Below are 22,595 nucleotides of genomic sequence, written 5' to 3'. Positions count from 1 at the left end.
ATTTTTGGCATAGGCTTCTGTTGATTGCAAAGGTTTAGCCCTCCCAGTTTTTTTTGGCAAACCTCTTGCATTTGTTATGCATTGTACAGGCACATGATTCACGAGTGGGAGGGTGACCTGTGGAATAAGGTTTGGGAGATGATAGACAGTAACGACAAGGGGGGTGGCAGTAGGTTCTCGGAAACTCACCACTGAGTGATCTGCAGTTTTAGTCTTGTAAAGACATCACAACTGTTCAAAGGAAAGATAGAAGACAAATTGAACACTGCACTTCATGTAACCTAGGCAGAGTGCATCTCGCACACACAACTGCATTCACTTTCATTGTTTAAATGCACTGACAAATCCTGACAAGAGGAAACACTTGATACATCTGAAGACAGAGATTTCCAGTACTACAGAGTTCAGAGGAAACAAGTTTCTGCCATACGTGCACAGCCAGGGAGGAGCTGAATTCCCCCTATCTCTGGGGATACCACTTATCCGACTTTCGTCTTGTTTTTCTCTTGCAAAACAGCTAGAAAAGTGACGTAGAGAAGAAACCTGGGAAACATTGGAAGGGAAACCTAACCATGGAGGTGAACCCTATTCCTGTTGTTACTGTCCAGACGGTCCCATATGATGATCAGAAACCAGGGAGCAATGGGTTTAGAAAGCCGACAGCGGTATTTGAAAGCAAGAGGAACTATCTGCAGAACTTCATCCAAAGCGTGTTGTCCTCCATAGACCTGCGGGACCGCCAGGGCTGCACCATGGTGGTGGGGAGTGATGGCAGGTACTTCAGCAAGACTGCCACAGAGGTCATTGTACAGATGGCAGCGGCCAATGGGGTAAGCCAGGGTTTTTTTGGTGATTGGTTGATAATTTTTTTGTAGGTAAAACTATGTAAAAGTTTTTACAATTGACTTTCACAACGGTGACAGAAATATTTTCTTGACTGGCAGGTTGTCAGTGTTCAGTGACATTGCCTCTTTCCACAAAGATCCTAACACAATTAAAAGGAGGATGTTTTTTTTGATAAAGAAGAGCTGACACTTCATGAGCACTTACATATTGAAAGTAATCTAATCCAGCTATTAAATTTACAGTGTAAAGTGGTGTGAAATCAGAAATGTGTATTATAGCTGACTGGGCTTCTAACAAAGTAAATTGGACAATTTGTAGTTGTATAGAGAGATGGGTACTTCTTTACCGAGTTAAGGTATAGATTGTATTATTTTACATTACTTTGTAATATCACTTATGTATGTGCATTTATTTATTTATTGCAGTGATTATTTCATAGCGGTATTATTAGCTTTTGCAGTTAGCATAGCTATTTTGTTTATTAATGGCTGGTAATTTTCAGTATATTGTATACGGGTGTGGGTAAAAACCGGAATTGCCGGAACACCGGAATGATTTGGCTCCCTGCAGTGTCCTCTGCTGCTTGGTGTCTTAAGTGAAGCTTGTTGTGTTTTCTCTCCCTATATAGTGCATTCTGTTCTGCTACACAGATATGTTCTCTTTAATATGTGGAACAACTATTTCACATATATTATTCTGCATATATATTGTACTATATATATATATATATATATATATATATATATATATATATATATATTTATACACACACATAATATAGTTATATACATTTCTGTATATCATAGCTGTATATTCTAGTTATCCGTTCTACCAACCTGAATGTATGTCTAAATGGAGCATTGCGTACCTTACCCATCCATTCCAGCTGCCGGAATGGAGGTCTGCTTTCCTTAGCCATCAATTCCAGGTGCCAGAATGGATTTCTCAATATCTTAGCCATCCATTCCGGCTGTCAGAAATGGGCTGTAAGTATCTTAGACAACTATTCCAAGTGCCGGAATGGGGCTTTGAGTACATTATTCATCCATTCCGGCTGCTGGAAATGGGCTCAGAGTACCCTAACCATCCATTCTGGCTGCCGGAATGGGTCTCTGAGTAACCTAATCATCCATTCATCATCCAGAATAGAGGTTTGAGTACCTTAGCCAAGACTGAGTACATTAAGCATCCATTCTGGCTGCCAGAATGGGGCTCTGAGTACATTAATCATCCATTCAGGCACCCGGAATGGATGATTAATATAAACAAAACCTTATTATGGCACGTGGAATGAATCGCTAAGATACTTAGACATCCATTCCAGCACCCGGAATGGATGGCTAAGGTACTCAAACATCCATTCCGGCACCCAGTATGGATGGCTTAGGTACTCTGAGCCCCATTCCGGCAGCCGTAATGGATGGTCAGGGTACTCTGAGCCCTATTCAGGCAGTCGGAATGGATGAATAATGTATTCAGAGCCCCATTCCGGCACCTGGAATGAATTGTTAAAGTACTCAGAAATCCATTCCGGCACCCGGAATTGGTGGCTAAGATTTTGAGACATCCATTCTAGCCTGTGTGGCAGCATGATCTGTTGATTAAGAGATGCTACCATTTTAGCTGCCAACTAATAACATCTTTACGTCAAGTCATTAGGAGGCACAAGGTTTGGGAAATGCTATTTTGTGGAAATACATATTTTTGAACTGTTTTGTGTATGTAAAGTAAGCCTCACTATTCACTATGCCCGTGGCATCTGTGAGTGAAAGTGCAGATTAACCTTAACTGGTATAAAGCAGGTTTTTTTCAACTCTATTCCTGATATCAACAAGCTTTACTCTTGTGCAAATTAATACATATGTTTGCTTGAGATATTAGCTGCTCATGTGATCCCTCAGATGAGAATCCTCAGAACATGGCTGGTTTAGGGTATATGAAGAGTGGAGTTAGAAACCCTGATTTTCAGAACAAGGGGTCTGTTTATGAAACTGCAATAGTCCAAACATCAGAGAATGGCAATACTTGCCAACTCTCCCGGGAATCTCCCAGAATGTCCAGGAGACTCCGGATTCCGGGTAGGTCCCGGGACAGTATGTAAGCCTCCCGCATCTGCCCACTTCCTAGTGAAGTTGGCAGAATTAGATCCAAAATGGCGCAATTTTCATGGAATCGCGGCATTTGACCGAGCCCCCTTCTGTAAAATGCAGAGTTTGCGTCATTACATCGCAGGGGCAGGGCCACGATGATGCAATTTTCTTAGCCCCGTCCCCACACGCCCACCTTCCCCGGCAGCTCCTGTTCAATTTAAACAAAGGGTTAACGCAGGAGATATCAGTCATTTCTTCTGCCCTAACCTGTTTTCCGCAGGAAACCCATTCCTCTATCGCAGTGGAGGGGGATTTTTGGTATGTGATTGGAAGACATGAGGGACTTGGTAAATAACTCCAGTACTTCATTATGTATCTATGCGATCTGCAGGTATAAAGAAAAATAATTACAGTATCCACCAATGATAAATATATCCCCAAATGTACTTAAATGCTGCATGTTTTGGGGGCATATTTGTTATCAACAGCATTGTAAACACAATTAATTTCAATCCTTGGGTCACGAATGGTCAGCCTGTCCCAGATACAGCAATCTGAACAGCTGGCCGTGACTGGTGTTACCTTAGTTAATTAACAATGAATACACCTATTCTGCCACCACAAAGGATTTATTATGGTGTCCTTAGGTTCACCAAAACCACTTATTAAAGTTTCACACTTAAATCACATACACATGAAGCATGAGCCTCCTTGGGGCTTCGTAAGTTTGCAAAGAATCACGGAGAAATACGCTAGATTAAATATGTTTAATCTGAAAAATATTTCCAAGGCTTATTTACAAAAAGATAATAAACAGACATACTATAGGCTGCATATAAGTTTCAAAAAATAAAATAGGAAATAAAACCAGAATCCCTACTTACAAGTTCAGGAATTGGCATGTGAGGAGTACACATTGAGAAGTATGGCACATTTCAGTTGTGGTAGACCCTCCTCAAAGAAATGGACACTGTACTATTGATACAAGGGATTTTTAATCCATTTATTGTTGTCTCTTTAACCCCCACCTTAGGAATTTACACTTTCAATTAAGTCAGATTGATTCCCAAAATGACACAGAGTTTTCCCGAGGTAAATTATATATCACTAAGATATATGTTTGGGCACCTCAGAGAATCTCTCACTTCTGATCTTTCTGCCTGGCTAAGGCTAACTCCTCTGCATACCCAAACTACTCAGATATCTGTCTCTGGGCCTGGCTACTTTTAAAAGACTATTGAAACTTGCCTAGGTCAGACTCAGGTCAGTTAACCAAATACACTTTGAAAGGGTATATGAAATATTCACAGTGTTATACATAGATATACTACATTATGTCACACCTCCCCCTAACCTAGGGCACGGAGAACTGTGACCTGTTACTATCTCTCCTGTCCATTCACCACTTCTGCCCCTTGGCGTGAGAGTCCATCTGTGTTTCCATGTTCTGCACCCTTCCGGTGGTAAATGGTGAACTTATATTGCTGCAAAATTAAGATCCATCTTAACAGCTTCCCATTATCCACAGAAACTCTATTCACCCAGCTTAGTGGATTAGGGTCTGTAATAATGGTGAAATCCCATTGATACAGGTAAGGCTGTAGCTTTTGCAGTGCCCATACGATGGCTAGGCACTCTAGTTCAATGGTAGCATATGCCACCTCCCGGGGGAGTAGTTTTCTACTTAGGAAAATGATGGGGTGCTCCTCCCCCTGTGCTGTCACCTGGCTAAGGACAGCTCCTAGTCCATAGTTATACGCGTCGGTCTGTACTATAAATCTCCGTTTGAAATCTGGGGCCTGTAGCACAGGGGACTAGGCCAAAGCAGATTTCCGAGCTGTAAATGCATTTTCACAATCCTTTGTCCAATTAACCACCTGTGGTAATTTCTTTTTTGTTACGTCAGTCAGAGGTTTGGCTAGCATACTATAATGGGGCACGAATTTTCTATAATATCTAGTTGTACCTAAGAAAGACATGACCTGCTTTTTTCGTGGTAGGGGTCAGCCACGCCGTGATAGCCTCTACCTTGCCTGGCTCTGGGAGGCAGGTACCTCCCCCTACACGGTCCCCCAAGTACTGCACTTCACGCATGCCAAGCTGGCGCTTCTCTGGCTTGATGGTCAGACCTACCTCAGTAATTCGGCATAACACACTATTCAGATGGACTGACTGAACACCGCATCCAGGTAGGGAGCTGAATGTCCCTCCTGGCCCTCTAGCAGGTCAATGACCAGGCGCTGGAAGGACACAGGGGCATTTTTCGTTCCAAAGTGTATGACCAAAAACTCAAACAGCCCAAATGGGGTGATAAATGCGGACCTCTCACGTGCCTCGGGTGACAATGGGATCTGCCAGTACCCTCTACTGAGATCCATAATGGAGATGTAGTGTGCCTGGGCAAGCTGATCTAACAATTCATCTATCCTAGGCATAGGAAAAGCATCAAACACTGTGGCGTCATTCAACCTCCTATAGTCTACACAGAACCGGGTGCCCCCACATTTCTTGGGAACTCGTACAACCGGGGCAGCCCAAGAACTGCAGGAATTTTGAATTACCCCTAGCTGCAGCATCCCATCTATCTCCCTTTTAATGGCTTGAAGCACATCTAGGGAAGTACGATATGCTGGCTGTCTGAGGGTGGGGGGGGGGGGGGGGGTCTGGTCTGGTCTACATGATGTGTACACTAAGTGTGTTTTGTCAGGTTTCCCTGTGAAATGAGACCGATAAGGCCTTAGGCTAGATTTACTAAGCTGCGGGTTTGAAAAAGTGGGGATGTTGCCTAGAGCAACCAATCAGATTCTAGCTGTCATTTTGTAGAAAGCACTAAATAAATGAAAGCTAGAATCTGATTGGTTGCTATAGGCAACATCGCCTTTTTCAAACCCGCAGCTTAGTAAATCTAGCCCTTAGTGTGTAAGCTAGCTATCCTAATTGATCGTCAGAGAGCTCTACACTGCAGTGAGCATCTGCTAAGGACCCCCCCTCTCTAGCAACAGCTGCTAAATCCACCAAGGGGTCAGACTCCTGATCACTTTCAGGCAAGCTACACACAGCTAATACACAAGCTTCCCTGTCATGATAAGCTTTGAGCATGTTGATGTGATATACCTTCAGCCTCTCTTGGCCCTCGTCTTTTGCCACTACATAATTGACATCATTAATGCGCTGTACTATGGTGTAGGGGCCTCCCAGGTAGCCTGCAACTTGTTCTGCCGCATAGTGATCAGAACCAGTACCTTTTGCCCCACCTCAAATATGCGTTCTCTCGCATTGTGGTCATACTACAGCTTCTGCTTTGCTTGCGTAGCTTTCAGGTTGCTCTGTGCCATCCCCATTAAGGACTGGAGAAAATTTTTATAAGTGCATCTGCTACTTTGTCTGAGCGAATGGAGGAAAGAGGTACGACTTCTGGGTACCTAGTAGCACAATCCACTATAGTGAGAATGTACTCTTTCCCTGAGCCACTGGGAATGGCTAAGGGACTCATAATATCCACAGCAACCCACTCAAAGGGTTCTGATATGACGGGCAGGGGAATGAGAGGGGCCCTCCCCACATCACCAGACTTCCCAACAACCTGGCACACATGGCACGAGTGACAGTACTTGGCTATGTCAGTCAGCATGCCAGGGCAGTAAAAATTATGTACCAAACGAGCTTTAGTTCTGGCAACACCCAAATGTCCTGCTAGGGGTATCTCATTGGCTACTTCAGCAACCCTACCCTATAGGTTTGAGGTACAACTAGCTACCTGTCAGCAATTACATCGGGATGCATACTCTTGACATTTTTCTCTCTGTACAAAAGGCCATTTTCCCAGTATCTTCCTTACTTTCCAAAAAGTTCTGATGGACTCTCCTCCTTACTGTAGATAAACTGGGATCAGTCTTTTGTTCTGATTTGAAAGTGGCATTTCTGAGCTCAGTGTTGCACACAGCAGGAGGCAGCTCATTCAAATCACTGCCTGAATCTGCAGCTCCTACAGTGAGGGAGGGGGGTGGAGGGGGATTAGTTTCTAGTGAACTTCCCTCCACACTTTCTGGGGTTAATGCACAGCTCCTCTGTGCTGCTCTCCGGGTCACTACTGCTAATACATTTGATACATTTTCACACTTTGTGACATCTTTAGAATTGGGTACATGTAAATTGACCTGCTTACCTAACATTAGCAGATATGGTATCACATTTAGGCACAATCTTACACATTTTGCCCTGATCAAATTCACAACCTAGGGGATATAAAGGGTTATTCTCTCTATCATCAGACACTATGACAAATAAGCCCTGCCTCTGCATCACAGGTACCTGCAAACCTGTATGAGTATTCTCAGCAGCACATGAAATTTCATTACATATTTTTGCTTATTCTATGCTGGTCATCAGAGTTCACCTGAGGAAGAAAAGAGTTAGTTTTCACCAGTGCATCAGAAATGACATCACTTTCATTTATATAAGCAGCGTGCATCCTTCCCAAATCAGTCCCCAACAATACCGTGGCAGGCAGATTATCTAGTACCCCAACGTCTCGTATTCCTCTGCCAGATCCCCAATCCAGATATACTCTGGCTAGGGGTAGTGCAGAATGTAGGCTCCCAACTCCTCGCACAGCAATAGTCTTCCCTGGAATAATGTTCTCTGGGCTCACTAGAGCTGGATGTTGAAGAGTCAGGTCTGTTCCAGAGTCTAACAATCCATGTGCGACTTGGTGTCCTACCTTAACCGCTTGCAGATTGTCTCTGGGGCGTTCTTGGGTTCCTCCTGCACACAGGACGGCCGGCACTGGCTTTCCTGCCGGACTCCCCACAGGAGAAGGAGTGGTTTTCTTCTTTTTGGGGCAATTGACACTGATGTTCCCCATTTCATTACATGTAAAACACCTGCGGCCAGTTGCCAAAACAGGGTTTCCCCCCGCCCCCTCAAAAGGTGCAGCAACAGCTGGTTTGGTTGATGGGGAACTTAGGGGTGATCCTCTAGGTTGCCTCTCTTTCCACGTAGTTTGCCCTGGCGCTCCCCAACTCTTCTTCGTTACCGGAGCCCTGGTAACTGTGTAACGAAGATAGGGAGATATATCTTATCAACAACTCTACTTTGTTATATCAGTGTATAGAGATGACTTAGCTGTGTGTGAGGACAATGTGGATTCACTTTTAGGATATGTCTCTTTATTACTGCTGTAAGATCAATTAACCTATTTATGAAAGGGTGAAATGCCCTAGCACTGCTCTGGCCAGCCGTAAGCCTTAACATGGGGAGGCCTATTTAACATGCACATGGTTTCATTTTTTTTCATTGTGTAAAGATTTCTAAACATTTTTTTACATGTTATTTTGTTTTTGATCTTTTTTATTTTACCAAGTGGAACCGAAAGCCCTGCCCAGGCATTCTTAGCTAGGATGTACACTTAGGACACATATTCACAAGAGAACAGGTTTCGTTGGTAAAATACACATATAAGCAGCATTAAATGTGACAGAAAATATAAATTAAAATCAAAATTCATAATAAATATTTTGATTTCCATTCCAACAGTATATATATATATATATATATATATATATATATATATATATATATATATATATATATATTTCTCCCAAAATACTGCTTGGATGAGCCTAATTTATTCCTTAGATTAGTCAGTTTTACTTGCACTGTCACTACTGAAGGGTGCAAGGGGGAAGTAAAGGACAGGCCATATCTCTGGCACCTATGAGGATGTGCTCAAAAATGTTGAGTGCACTCCCAGAAAATAGGCTAAATACTCCTTATCCTTCTCCACTCCTTGAATCTCATTGAAATAATCCTGTCACAAACAGAAATCTTGATTTTACATGTGGGTACATAACTAGGCATATTCCTGCACCTAGACCACCCAGATCCTCCAATACTGACACCCTCATACAAGACTTACAGGAGAAGTGTTACAGGGGGATTCAAAGGTACCAGCCTGGTAATATATACCAACCATTATTGGCTGATGTTCTTTGGTCTACACTGTGTCCTCCCTGTAAGCCATCTCTGTGTCTAAATGAAGAAAGTTTTTTTTTGTTTTTTTACATGCCTAACTTCTTACTTAACTTAGGGCTGTTACTATAGTTATCCCTACAAGACTTCTTTATGTATCTTTAAATTTAAATATATGAAGAATGTGGGTGAATTTTCCTGCCTGTTGGCAGGAGCGAGGAGAGTCCAGTGATGTCTCATGAGTTCCACAATGTCCCATGGGAGTAATTGCTGTGGGTGGCGTGCGCAATAACTCCATTTCAGCCATTTTGGTTTGTACTCTAGCGGTAGCGTTTCTCTAATGTAGAGACAGTACTGCGGCCACAGTCTTGTATCTTAAAAGGCCGAAGCACAAAGTTTTGGGCCGTGGCGAGTGGGATTCCAAGCAACTGGAAACCCCCCCCATGAGTGTGTGGCTGCTGCTCATGGGCCTATTTGTAAGAGGTGACCTGGAGCTGAGGCTCCATCAGTCCAATTGTTAATATGGCCCTGGGGTTCACACTATCAATTCCAAGGTTTGTGTCTTGATTATCCTTTCTTTGATATTCCATCTGAAATACATCTCAGATGCAGGGCATGTGAGAATTAAAGAGATGAGAAACACTACTTCTAAGTAGCTGGTGGACAAGTAAATGTCAGATTAAATGGAAAAGTCTAAGACAGCAGCTGCCTTAAAGATACTTAGGGCCATTTATGAATCACAGAAGCAATGCTTCTTTATGTGCACAAGAGTACCTGCTTCCCTGGAAAATCAATCTGCACTTTATTCATTTAAACCTTTCATTTTTACCCTCCAAAGGACTGCTCTTTTTAGCCTAATTTATATTTTAAATCATGAAACCATGTGTTGCTTTTGGGAGTTTGAAGGTTCTTTTTCATAATTGCCTACTCTTCTGGAATGTCCGCAATTCTTCAGAAATAGTGATTGATCTCCAGAACTTCTAGGAGATTCTGGCAATTTTCATGGTTAAACAGAGAAGCTGTGAGTAGATCCCACCATGTTGACACAATTTTCCCTGCCAACATGATGACTTGATTTGCATAACCACACAGCAGTGGGGAGGGGTTTTGACGTTAGATAGAGCTACCACATACTTACCTACTTTTGAGACCAGCTGTCTGGGAGGGGGTCCGTCAGAGTAGGCAACTATGAGCTACCGTTTCTAAAAAGTCGGAAGCTATGTTCTTATTACATTGTTTTAAGTAGCAGGTAGCACCCCTGTCTGTAAATGTGCCTTCTCTACCCTTATAAATAATTTAAATATATTACACAAAACTAAATGTAGGTTTTGGATGTTAGTGCAAGGCACAAATGCCTCTAATCGGTTCTCAGCAAGGAATGCCCCCATTCCACCCAACTCCTTACATGAACCAATTCAAACTTTTGTATCACCTCAGATGTTGGCATCTCGACCTGAAAGTCAATGTGCTTGCAACATAGGCATGTGACTAAAATAGTTTTTATTAGTAACTCACCCTTATTGTTTATTTCCTTCTTTTCCTTTGTTGTGGGTTAAAAAACAGTTATTTCTATTCGTAATAAGTGTGGATCCAATCTTGTGTAAAAGGACAGTGATAACTAGAATATGATCTGTGATTTCAAAATAACTAAAAGCTAAATAAAAAATTAAAATAACTGTGACATGAATTTATCACAGTGGTGTTTGCAATCATGAACACATTGGCAAGGTTCCATTCTATTTTTCTAGACAGCGGAAGAAATATTGGTATCAATTTCCTGGGATGGTTGTCTGCAAATGTTATTATTAATTCCTTAAAACCTATTGACTACCAGGATGCCTGACATGGATGTAATGGAACTTTGTGAAATTATCTTTCCATATGTCTTTTTTTTAACTTGTGTATATGTGCATTTATTAAAGCAGCAATCGCACATAAAAGGTTTTTTCCTTTATATAGCTAGTTAAGTACCTTTTAAGCATTCAACTGATAGTTGTTTTTCTTAGCCGCCCTACTACAAATCATTAGCTCTTCTTCACAATCTGTCTGGAGGGAGCAAAGTATGGCTGACAGTAACATACAGGCTCACAGCACTTAGCATGTCATGGGAAGGCAAATGGTTGTGGAGCAGGAGGTGGATTTTACAGTGTACAGTGTAGACAGAGGTCGGAGGGGAGTTCCAAAGCCTTTCTGCTTACTACATCATGTGGCAAGTGACTGTGGTTACCAGGGCCGGACTGGCCATCTGGCTCTTCTGGCAAATGCCAGAAGGGCCGATGGCTGGATGGGCCGGCCCAACTCCTTCTGTCTTTGTGGTGGCTGGTTCCTCCCCGGGAACCAGCAACCACTGTTGCGCGCTCCTCAGCTCCCTCCACCGTTATGCTGTGCTATGCTGTATGCTGTGAGTTTCCTGTTTTCTTTTTTACTGAAGGGGGGGGCGCAGGGGTGCCGCGATTTTCGCGCGGGGGGGGTTGCGGGGGTGCCGCGATTTTGGGGGGGGGTTTCACAGGGGTGCCGCGATTTTCGCGGGGGGGAGCGGGGGTGCCGCGATTTACTTTGGGGGAGGGCAGTCGCGGGGGTGTCGTCATTCTCATGGGGGGGGTCAAGAGTGTGAGAGAGCCAAGGGGTAGGGAGTGCTGAGAAAGGGGGTGAGAGAGCCAAAGGGGAGGTGAGAGGGGGTGAGAGAGCCAAAGGGGAGGTGAGAGGGGGTGAGAGAGCCAAAGGGGAAGGGGTGCTGGGAGAGGGGTGAGAGAGCCAAAAGGGAAGGGGTGGTGGGAGAGGGGTGAGAGAGCCAAAGGGGAAGGGGTGCTGTGAGAGGGGTGAGAGAGCCAGGGGGTGCTGGGAGAGGGGGTGAGAGAGCCAGGGGTGCTGGGAGAGGGGGTGAGAGAGCCAGGGGGAGCTGGGAGAGGGGGTGAGAGAGCCAGGGAGTAGGGGGTGCTGGGAGAGGTGGTGAGAGAGCCAAAGGGGAAGGGGGTGCTGGGAGAGGGGGTGAGAGAGCCAAAGCGGAAGTAGTTGCTGGGAGAGGGGGTGAGAGAGCCAAAGGGGAAGGTGGTGCTGGGAGAGGAGGTGAGAGAGCCGAAGGGGGTGCTGGGAGAGGGGGTGAGAGAGCCAAAGGGGGAGGGGGTGAGAGAGCCAAAGGGGAAGGGGGTGCTGGGAGAGGGGGTGAGAGAGCCAAAGGGGAAGGGGGTGCTGGGAGAGGGGATGAGAGAGCCAAAGGGGAAGGGGGTGCTGGGAGAGGTGGTGAGAGAGCCAAAGGGGAAGAGGGTGCTGGGAGAGGGGGTGAGAGAGCTAAAGGGGAAGGGGGTGCTGGGAGAGGGGGTGAGAGAGCCAGGGTGGTAGGAGGTGAAGGAAGAGGGGTGAGAGAGCCGGGGGGTAGATGGTGCAGAAAGACGTGTGAGAGAGCTAGGGAGGTAGGGGTGAGAGAGCCAGGGAGATAGAGGGTGCAGGAAGAGGAGTGAGAGAGCCAGGGGGGTAGAGGGTGCAGGAAGAGGGGTGAGAGAGCCAGGGGGTGGAGGGTGAAAGAAGACGTGTGAGTGCCAGGGGAGTAGATAGTGCAGGAAGACGTGTGAGAGCGCCAGGGGAGTAGGTGGTGTGAGAGGGACAAAGGAGAAGACGGTGCAGGGACATAGGTAAAAGAAAGTGTAAAGGGAGAACATCTTAAGATTGGGAATGTCAGGGATGCAGCCATCATAAAACACACGTAGTAATGAAGAATGGAAATGCACAGAGGGGACAAGTGTTAAAAAAAAAAAAAAATCAAGCCTTCATACTCCATTCACTTATATTTTCCATACCCCCACTTCTAAATTTATGCTTCGACCACTGCCCTCTGTTCCTGTTCCCGACTTCCTGTGCGAGCTGACAGCTGCTGATCCCTCCTTGCCCAGCGCCCAGTAGGAGAACAGAAAACAGGATGCCATAATCAGGTAAGTTCATATATTTTCTCGTGTGCAATATGTTTATAACCATCCTTTCTTGAACTGGGGACACTACAGCGTATCCAATAATGTTTAACACTATACATTGCTCATTATTGCGCTGTAATGTTTGTTGCATATTTATCTGTACAGAGATTTTTAATTAAGAGGAAAAAACATTGCTTGTCATAAATTTTATCTGTGATTGTGTCAATATATCTATTTTTGTTTGCATTGTAAATGATGTATTAAGCTGGTCTTGGGACTCACACTCAATATCTGATATGCTGTACCAATTTTTATTTGTGAATGAGTTTTTGTCTGGGCACTACTGTATGGCATAATGTTATTTGGGGGCACTATTGTGGTATAATATGATTTGGAGGCACTGTTGTGACATAATATGATTTGGGGGCACTACTGTATGGTATATGTTTTGGGGGCACTACTATGCCATAATATGATTTGTGGGCACTTCTGCATGACCAAATATGAATTGAGGGTAATACTATGTGGCATAATATGACCATGGGGCACTACGATGTGGCATAATATGAACTGGGCACACTACGGTGTGGCATCATATGAACTTCTGCCAAAGGCAAGTCTTTCATTGTTGAATATGATGGGAGCCCAAAGAAGTTGCTGTATCGGGGTCCAAAATTCCTCTTGTCAGCCCTGCCTGTGAGTCAAGGGGTTAGACGTCTCCAGGTAAATAATCTAAATGTTTCCTATCTAATAAAACTGATGGATCACATCCAATTATCTCTCACCCACCTCCTCTATCCCCCTTAATTTATATACTGTGTTATTTAAAATGAATAGAAAAGACGCATATCCAGTTACTGTAGTAAAAAAAATATATTTTTCTCTGACATTTTGCTGTAGATAGAAATATTTTTAATGCGGCCGTGTGGGTTCAAATGATCATTCAATAGTTATGTTTTTTTTTAGATATATGTTAGAGTTTTATTTCATGTGGAATGATTCATGAAAATTCTGCCATTACTATTTAATTGAGGGAAAAGGGTACCTGTTATTTATATGTGTGTAATACCCCTTTCATACTGCACCAAAATCCCAGGTTTTTCCTGGGTCGAGCTGAAACGACCCGGGTCTTGGTGCAGTATGAATGGTACATGTCCAAAATCCCGGGTCTAAAAACCCGGGTCTTCAACCCGGGATTTATCGAGGGGTAATTCCTGGGTCGGACCCGGGTCGCCTGCACTATGAATGGTGCAACCCGGGTTTTTGAACCCGGGTTGCACAGAAAACATGCTGATTGGCTGTCTGACTGTCTCTGGAGGATGATGTCATCGTTGGAAGCCCGTGGAACATTGTAGAAGCTTTCTAGGTGAGATGGTGGATGGTGGTCTCAAGCTAAAGCTGAAGCAGAAGCGTTTTTGTACAGAGAAAATTTCTTTTATTATTTTGCAAAAACAGTCTTTATACAGCAATAATGACACACTGGATGGAGGAAGAGGTGCGTGAGCTGCTGAATGTCAGAGGGGAGGAAGAAATTAGAAGGCAAGTGACTGGGACTGTGAAGGATGCCACAGTGTACTACAACATCGCCAAAATACTTACTCAACGTGGCATAAAGAGGACACAGCAACAAGTCCTGAACATATTGAAATCCCTGAAGAAGCAGTACACTAAAGTCCATGACCACAACAGGCACAAAAGTGGCGCTGAAAGAATGGACAGGCCCTTTTATGACCAGTGCAATATGGTCTTTGGACATTCTCCTCTGACAAATCCAATTGCACTGTCATCTTCTAGCAATGTGGATGCGGCTATACCAACACCACCAGAGAGCACACAGACAAGCGAGACCGCAACCATAATAATAGAAGATTCTATTGAAGACACCCCAGAACGGGAGTGCTCTGCCACAACAGAGGACACCAACATGTCTTGGGAGGAATTGAACGATTCACAGCCATTCCCTGCTGCGCAAGTTGTTACAGAGACTTCGCAAGAATCGCAGCCAGAACCAGTGCCGGTGTCAAAGTCTATGCCAGGTCCCAGTTTACGCTCCAACAGTAAGTATCTTTAATAATCTCACATAATAACCAACCATATCTACATACATATATATCTACATAATTTAAAAAAAAAAAAAAACTGTATAAACAAAAGTCCCAAAAACAGAGAACTATATCAACCGAAATGCAAGCCAAATAACAATAAATATATCTACATAACTAAAAAAAATAAAAAAAAATGTTTGAACATAACTGTCAAAAAAATAGAAGTATATCAACATAAATGCAAACCAAACACCAATGTTTCTACATAACTTTAAAAAGAGAACTATATCAACAAAAAGCTCAAAAGACAAATATAATACACTACAAAGTATTAAAACATTAACACGCATATGTTGCAGTGCAAAACTACTGAGCAAGAGGGAGGAGGCCTCAAGCACATATCAGCTTACAACACTGCTTTTTTGTTCTGCCACATTATATATTCTAATGTATGTTTTACTGTGTTTTTTCTACGTACAGTTTACAACGTTCCAAAAAAACGCAAAAGGCCCAACAAAATGGACCAAGCAACTAAAACAATGACAACTGTCATGATGGATCAACTGCGTGAGATGGACAGCACCATGAGGGAACACGAGAATACACAACTGCAGCGTTTCATGGACAATGAGCGGGAACTGCAGGACTCTTTCCTCATGCAAATCATGAACATGCAGGAACGCGTGTTACGCGAAAATCGTGAGTGTATTATGGGATTCATGGACAGACTCCTCTCACGGTTGCAGGCACCTCCTCCAAGTCCTTACTATTATGACGGACATTATCCTATGTACCAGCGGGGGCAACCCATGTTAGGCAACATTAACCCTCCAAACCCGGTACACAATACACAACATGCTCAACCTATGGGTAACTCCAACATAGAATACCCACCGGGTTTTCCACTCCAAACCACTCCACCACCAGAAATACCACAATATAGGCAATTGTAATAATCATGTTTTATGGTCAAATGTTTCACTGTTAATTGTTATCATGTATGTTACGTGTGATCTGGAATCACACCGTTAGCTTCTCATATATATATATAACCTGAAAAGCAAATTTGCACTTACTGTTTAGGCACATTTGTGTCTTGGTTTACTACTTATGTATATATTTTATTTTTTTGTCTACATGCAAGTAAGCACTTTTATATTGTGTCATTTTATATTTTGTTGTGAAGAGACATATGAGAAAATATGTACAAAACAAAATACAATATGTGAAATAAACATATATTTTTTATTTTTACATTTGTGTGGTACATTCAAACAAGTGAGGTCAAATTGGCAGTGAGGGTGGTCCTAATAAGTTCAGCAGAGGTATTGGTGCGCTCTCCTTCCAAAGTACTGGAGTCCACTGACAGCACTGGCATTTCCGATTCCTGCACATTCCACTCAGGTAGAAATTGGTCTTTTTGAATTTCACAAATGTTATGTAAAATACAGCAAGCAGCAACCACGTGGGGCACAAGCTTGGTGTCAATGTCGATGCGCTTCAATAGACAGCGCCATCGTCCTTTCAAGCGCCCAAAAGCATTTTCCACCACCATCCGAGCAGAGCTGAGGGAATGTGTAAAACGGATCTGTTCCTGAGACAGGTGATGTTGCTGAGTGAACCCCTTCATCAGCCAGCGCCTCAAAGGGTAAGCAGCATCCCCAATGATGTGTACCAGTATCTCCACACCATCAACAAACGTAGATTTCTGTAAATAAAAACATGCAGTTTCACGTCACCATGTTTAAAAAATTGGTCAAATAACGCAGTACTCTTGGTACTATATGGTGAAAATGCATTTTGAAAGTGTTACATCTATATATAAAAAGGGGCAGTAAATACATACAATATTGATAGCAAACAATAGTATATAAGCTTCAATTACAAAAACATCATACAACATTACACCTATATTTACCTCTCTAAGGAACAGCCAGCCATCTTGTCTTTCCTCAGCAATTTGGTAAAGGTCCGAATTTGCTAGAACTCTGGAGTCACGGGAACGTCCAGGCCACCCAATGAAAACATCTGTGAAACTGACATAAAAAAAAACCCATATATAAATATGTTTTACAATACGCATTACACAAAGCACAGTCACATACAAAAAATCCATAAAAAATGCTTACCGATAGTTGTGGTCAACCACAGCCTGCAGAATGATGGAATGCCAGCCTTTGCGGTTGTAGATATCCGCATGGTTGTCTGTGGGGGCAATGATGGGGATGTGTGTCCCGTCTATGGCTCCAGCACACTGTGGAAACCCACGCTTCAGGAATCCTGCAATTGTATCATCCAGGCGCTGACCTTGCGGTAAGGAGATGAAGCGATGATACAGGGCTTCCAGCAATGCCGTGGTGACTTCATGCACTAGAGTGCACACCGTGGATATCCCCACTCCAAACAAGCAGGTGATTGTCCGGTATTCTCCAGGGGTAGCATACCACCACAACACAATAGAAAGGGCCTACATGGTGGAATAGGTTTCCCAAAGTTAGTGGCCTTCCTGGAAAGTGCTGGGGTAATAAGGTCCAGCACATAGTTAAATGTCCCATGTGACATTCTGAAGTGTTGCATCCACTGCTGTTCCTCAAACGCTTCCACAGTAGACCAGAAAGCTCCGTGGCTACGATCTCTGGCACGCATGGTTCGGTTACTGGCAGCACTCATTCTCAAAATTGAGGCAATGCTGGCCCTGAGAAACGCTCTCCTGCGCATATTCAGACACCGAGTTTTCTTCTGTTGTGCCATAAACTTCGCCTTCCTCCTCCTGAACTGGGACTGTGCAAAAGTGCACAGTGTCAGCAGCTGCAGCAAACTCTCATTTGCTGCATAAAACACTAGTAAACATGAACTCTGGGCTACACAAAAGTGAGTCGTCGGCCATGATAAAAAGTAATGTGGTAAACAATCACCACCCACTTTAGCATCATCTTTATGTGTCAACAAACCAGTCACCTTTCAATGACATCACCGTTTTTCAGCCAATGAAAACTGCTCTGGTGATGACTCCCACAAATTGCCAGGGCACAGACTTGTGCAGTATGAATGGGGTCAACCCGGGAAATTCCCGGGTCCGAGGTGCAGTATGAATGGTGTTTCTGAGCTGGGACGCTCCGAGACCCTGCAAAAACCTGGCTTCAAAAACCCGGGATATTGCAGGGGCGGCAGTATGAAAGTGGTATTAGTATTCTGTTCGTTGTTGCTATTTTGTGGGAGATTTGAAAAAAGCAAAACATTGGTTTCCTACAGTGGCGCCTGTATAATTGGTGGTATTGCTGTAGTATGGGGTGGCGTGCTGGTGGCGGCAATGTTGTAGTGTGTTTGGGGCTTAGTATTGCTAATAAGTAGGAGAGGGTATTGCTATAATGTGGGAGGTGATGCCGGATGCTGTAATGTGGGGGTGATGCCGGTTGCTGTAATGTGGGGGGTCATGCTGGACGCTGAAATGTGGGGGGTCATGCTGGATGCTGTAATGTGGGGGTGATGCCAGTTGCTGTAATGTGGGGGTGATGCCGGTTGCTGTAATGTGGGGGTGATGCTGGACGCTGTAATGTGGGGGGTCATGCTGGACGTTGTAATGTGGGGGTGATGCTGGTTGCTGTAATGTGGGTGGATATCGATGTAGTATGAGTGTATGTGGGGGGTTATTTATTGCTGTAATTTGGGTACTAATAATGTATTGTCATGGTGTTTATTGATGTAATTGGGGTGCTAACAATGTAATGTTCAGGGTCATTAGGAGAAATAAATACCCCCCCCACACACACACACACACACTCATACTACATCATATTGTACAGCACCAGCAACGCGCACTGCGCCAGTATCAGTGTGCAACAATATAGTGCATGGAGCCCACAACACGTGGGCCTGTGTGCTTTAAATGCCAGGGCTGATTTTTAGTCCGAGTCCGGCCCTGGTGGTTACCGTGGTAGTCCATGTCAGAATTATAAATCATTAATAGCAGCCTGAAGAACAAACCAAGGTAAAATGGTAAATACCAACAGTATTCTTATAGATAGCCACAGTTATTTATGCTAAAAAAGCTTTGCATTAGTTTTTACCAGCAGGCGTTGCCTTAATGATCTCTCTCAAAGCTGTCAGCACTGTTCATTATTTTCTGAAAAACAAAAACAATTGTACAATAATAGTAATGATTGCAGATGTCATTCTAAAGGAATACTCTGATTCAAACAAGTCTGAACGATCCTTTCAACTTCATGAAGAATAACTTTCTCATACCATAAATGATGCTTTCTTGTGTCTGATATCATTGGTTAGGCACGTTTGATCAGTGTCAGACAGGGGTATGAAAAAACAGGTGCCAAGAAAATGGCGAGCTACTGAATGGGGCATGGCCAACCCACATTATGAGTGCTTAAGTTGTTCGCCCTCCAACCTCACCACTCTCCCTCCATAATGCCTATCTATGCTCCGCTTACTAGTGTTTGTTTAGAGCAGCTGTTTACCTCCAAAGCAGAAAAGGAGTCCAGGTGGAGTTGTGGGTAGGGATGGGGATTGGGCCATCAGGTGGTGGGACTCACTGGATATTTCTCCATTCGGACAGAGTTTGTGATGTCATTTCCAGGTGTTATGCTGTGCCTCTAAATAAATACGTGTCTTAAGATATTTAATATTGGAAATTGTATGTTTACGTCATTTTTATTTTTTTTATTTTTTTACTTTCTAGATAACATGGTCTTAAGGCAGAACTGTAATATGATATCTATGCTCTTTACACATGTACTGTATCACATGGGTTTCTCCTAATGTATAGTCTCCTCACTCTTACCTGTTTCCTACAATTAACAAACACTTGTTCTGATAATATTCACTTTAATTACACAAACACTTTACTGCATGTTACTTACATTTATACCGATGATTACATTGTATAATTTAAAGGGGAACAGCATAGAAATAAAAATGGAATAGTCTTACTTCAAATATATTTAGTTTCTCCTAGACTGCAACTGCAAAAATGGTGATTTCATGATATGATTTGAATAAATTTTATTGTAAAACCATAGTGATGATCCTACTTGGTACAAAATTTCTGTCCACAATTTTACACATGCCCCTGCCTTACAGCTAGGTCTGTTTCAGTGATAGTTTCTCTTTAAACTTTGGAGTTAATCTCTATTCAGCATCATAAACTGGATGCGACTTTCCCAGGGCAGAGACCGATAATGAATCACAGATGGCTAAATCAGAACAGAGGGTTGTGCCGATTCGATATGCTGGGATAGATGGCACTGCTGCCTATGAACTGCCTCTTTCATGTGCTTACATGTGTCCATAGCCGGATTAAGGGGGGGGGCACAGGGGGCACGTGCCCCGGGCCCCCCTCTCTCCGAGGGCCCCCCGCCGCCGTGCGCATAACTTCTACTGATTTTTTTTTCTTTATTTTTTTACTCTTTTCTTTTTAATGGTGGCGGTGGAGGCGGCGGCGGGAGGGGGGGTTAGGGGCTCCCTTCGTTGGTGGGGGGAGCCGGGTAGTAAAAAAAAAATAAAAAAATACACTACTCACCTAACCGCGGCGCTGGCGTCCCTCCTCCTCCCTCCTCTCTGCACCTGTTGATACTGAATGACAGGCGTGACGTCATCAAGTCACGCCTGTCCTTCAGTGAGGAGCAGTGCGGAGAGGACCAGGAAAGAAAAAAGAAGACAGAAGAGAGGAGAAGAAAGAAGCTAACAGAAAGGTAAGTAAAAAAAAAAGAGAATAACGCAGAAAGGCACTATGGAGGAAATAGGAAAAAAGAGAGGCACAGTATGGAGGTAAAAGGAAAGAAGAGAGGCACAGTATGGAGGAAATAGGAAAGAAGAGAGGCACAGTATGGAGGTAAAAGGAAAGAAGAGAGGCACAGTATGGAGGAAATAGGAAAGAAGAGAGGCACAGTATGGAGGTAAAAGGAAAGAAGAGAGGCACAGTATGGATGAAATAGGAAAGAAGAGAGGCACAGTAAGGAGGTAAAAGGAAAGAAGAGAGGCACAGTATGGAGGTAAAAGGAAAGAAGAGAGGCACAGTATGGAGGAAATAGGAAAGAAGAGAGGCACAGTATGGAGGTAAAAGGAAAGAAGAGAGGCACAGTATGGAGGAAATAGGAAAGAAGAGAGGCACAGTATGGAGGTAAAAGGAAAGAAGAGAGGCACAGTATGGAGGAAATAGGAAAGAAGAGAGGCACAGTATGGAGGAAATAGGAAAGAAGAGAGGCACAGTATGAAGGAAATAGGAAAGAAGAGAGGCACAGTATGGAGGAAATAGGAAAGAAGAGAGTCACAGTATGGAGATAAAAGGAAAGAAGAGAGTCACAGTATGGAGGTAAAAGGAAAGAAGAGAGGCACAGTATGGAGGTAATAGGAAAGAAGAGAGGCACAGTATGGAGGAAATAGGAAAGAAGAGAGTCACAGTATGGAGGTAAAAGGAAAGAAGAGAGTCACAGTATGGAGGTAAAAGGAAAGAAGAGAGTCACAGTATGGAGGTAAAAGGAAAGAAGAGAGGCACAGTAATGAGGGAAAAGGAAAGAAGAGAGGCACAGTATGGAGGAAATAGGAAAGAAGAGAGGCACAGTATGGAGGAAATAGGAAAGAAGAGAGGCACAGTATGAAAGAAATAGGAAAGAAGAGAGGCACAGTATGGAGGAAATAGGAAAGAAGAGAGTCACAGTATGGAGGTAAAAGGAAAGAAGAGAGTCACAGTATGGAGGTAAAAGGAAAGAAGAGAGGCACAGTATGGAGGTAATAGGAAAGAAGAGAGGCACAGTATGGAGGAAATAGGAAAGAAGAGAGTCACAGTATGGAGGTAAAAGGAAAGAAGAGAGGCACAGTATGGAGGAAAAAGGGGGAGAATAGGCACAGTATGGAGGAAAAAGGGGGAGAGGAGAGGCACACTGGGGGGAAAAAGGGGGAGAAGAGAGGCACACTATGAGGAAAAAGGGGGAGAGGAGAGGCACACTATGGGGGAAAAAGGTGAAGAAGAGAGGCACAGTAAGGAAAAAGGGGGAGAGGCACAGCATGAGAAAAAAGGGGGGAGAAAGGCACAGTATAAGAAAAAAGGGTGAGAGACACAGCATGAGGAAAAAGGGGGGGGGGAGAGACACAATAGTGGGGACAATTAATTTAAGATGGGGTGGTTTGGGGAGAATGAGGTCCCTTTATTAAATGTACCTATGAATTATTTAATGGCAGTGACGGTTGCGGGAAATAGGTATATTTCTGAAATGTAAATACTATTAATTTATTGCTGGGGCTGTTTGTAGGGAGGGAAATAGGTTTATTTATTAAATGTGAATACTATTATTTTAATCCTGGGGCTGGAGGAAGGCCTAATTATTAATCATGGGTGGTACTGATTTAACGCCGGGGGTGGCTGTAATTTTCTAAATGTACCCATTTTTTTTTTCCAAATAGGGCCCCTAACATTCCAGGATCCAGACAAGCCGCAACTAAAGAAACCTGCAGCACAGGTGGTGAAAGTGAGAAGAACAGGTAGGAGAGAGCAGCAAAGTCTGTGAAATGTTGTGATTCTAGTGGGACAATCCCAATTTTTGGTGACCGTGGTGTACACAACAATGCAGTTTTTTTGTCTGTAGGAGGGTGGCCTGGCCATGCCCAGTGATGCATTATCAATGGTATTTTAATTTGCGGTATAACTGCTAGTTTTAATGTGCATTATAAATTTTATTTTTAAAGTGCGGTATCATTGCTAGTTTTAGCGTGCGGTATCATTGCTAGTT

The 22,595-nt window shown here is 43.5% G+C and overlaps 1 protein-coding gene across 1 annotated transcript in view; it reads left to right on the top strand.

Moving 5' to 3' along the window:
* Positions 1-124: 124 nt before the first annotated feature.
* PGM5 (phosphoglucomutase 5) overlaps positions 125-22,595 on the top strand; it is a 156,846-nt gene continuing 134,375 nt past the window's right edge. The window contains exon 1 of the mRNA XM_075208554.1: positions 125-830. Within this exon, the coding sequence (XP_075064655.1) occupies positions 573-830 (258 nt within the window). The 5' untranslated portion in view covers positions 125-572. The remainder of the gene's footprint in view (positions 831-22,595) is intronic.

The sequence above is a fragment of the Mixophyes fleayi genome, chromosome 1, assembly GCF_038048845.1.
Source record: "Mixophyes fleayi isolate aMixFle1 chromosome 1, aMixFle1.hap1, whole genome shotgun sequence".
In the NCBI taxonomy this organism is placed as follows: Eukaryota; Metazoa; Chordata; class Amphibia; order Anura; family Limnodynastidae; genus Mixophyes; species Mixophyes fleayi.
This window is presented reverse-complemented; position numbering and strand designations above follow the sequence as displayed.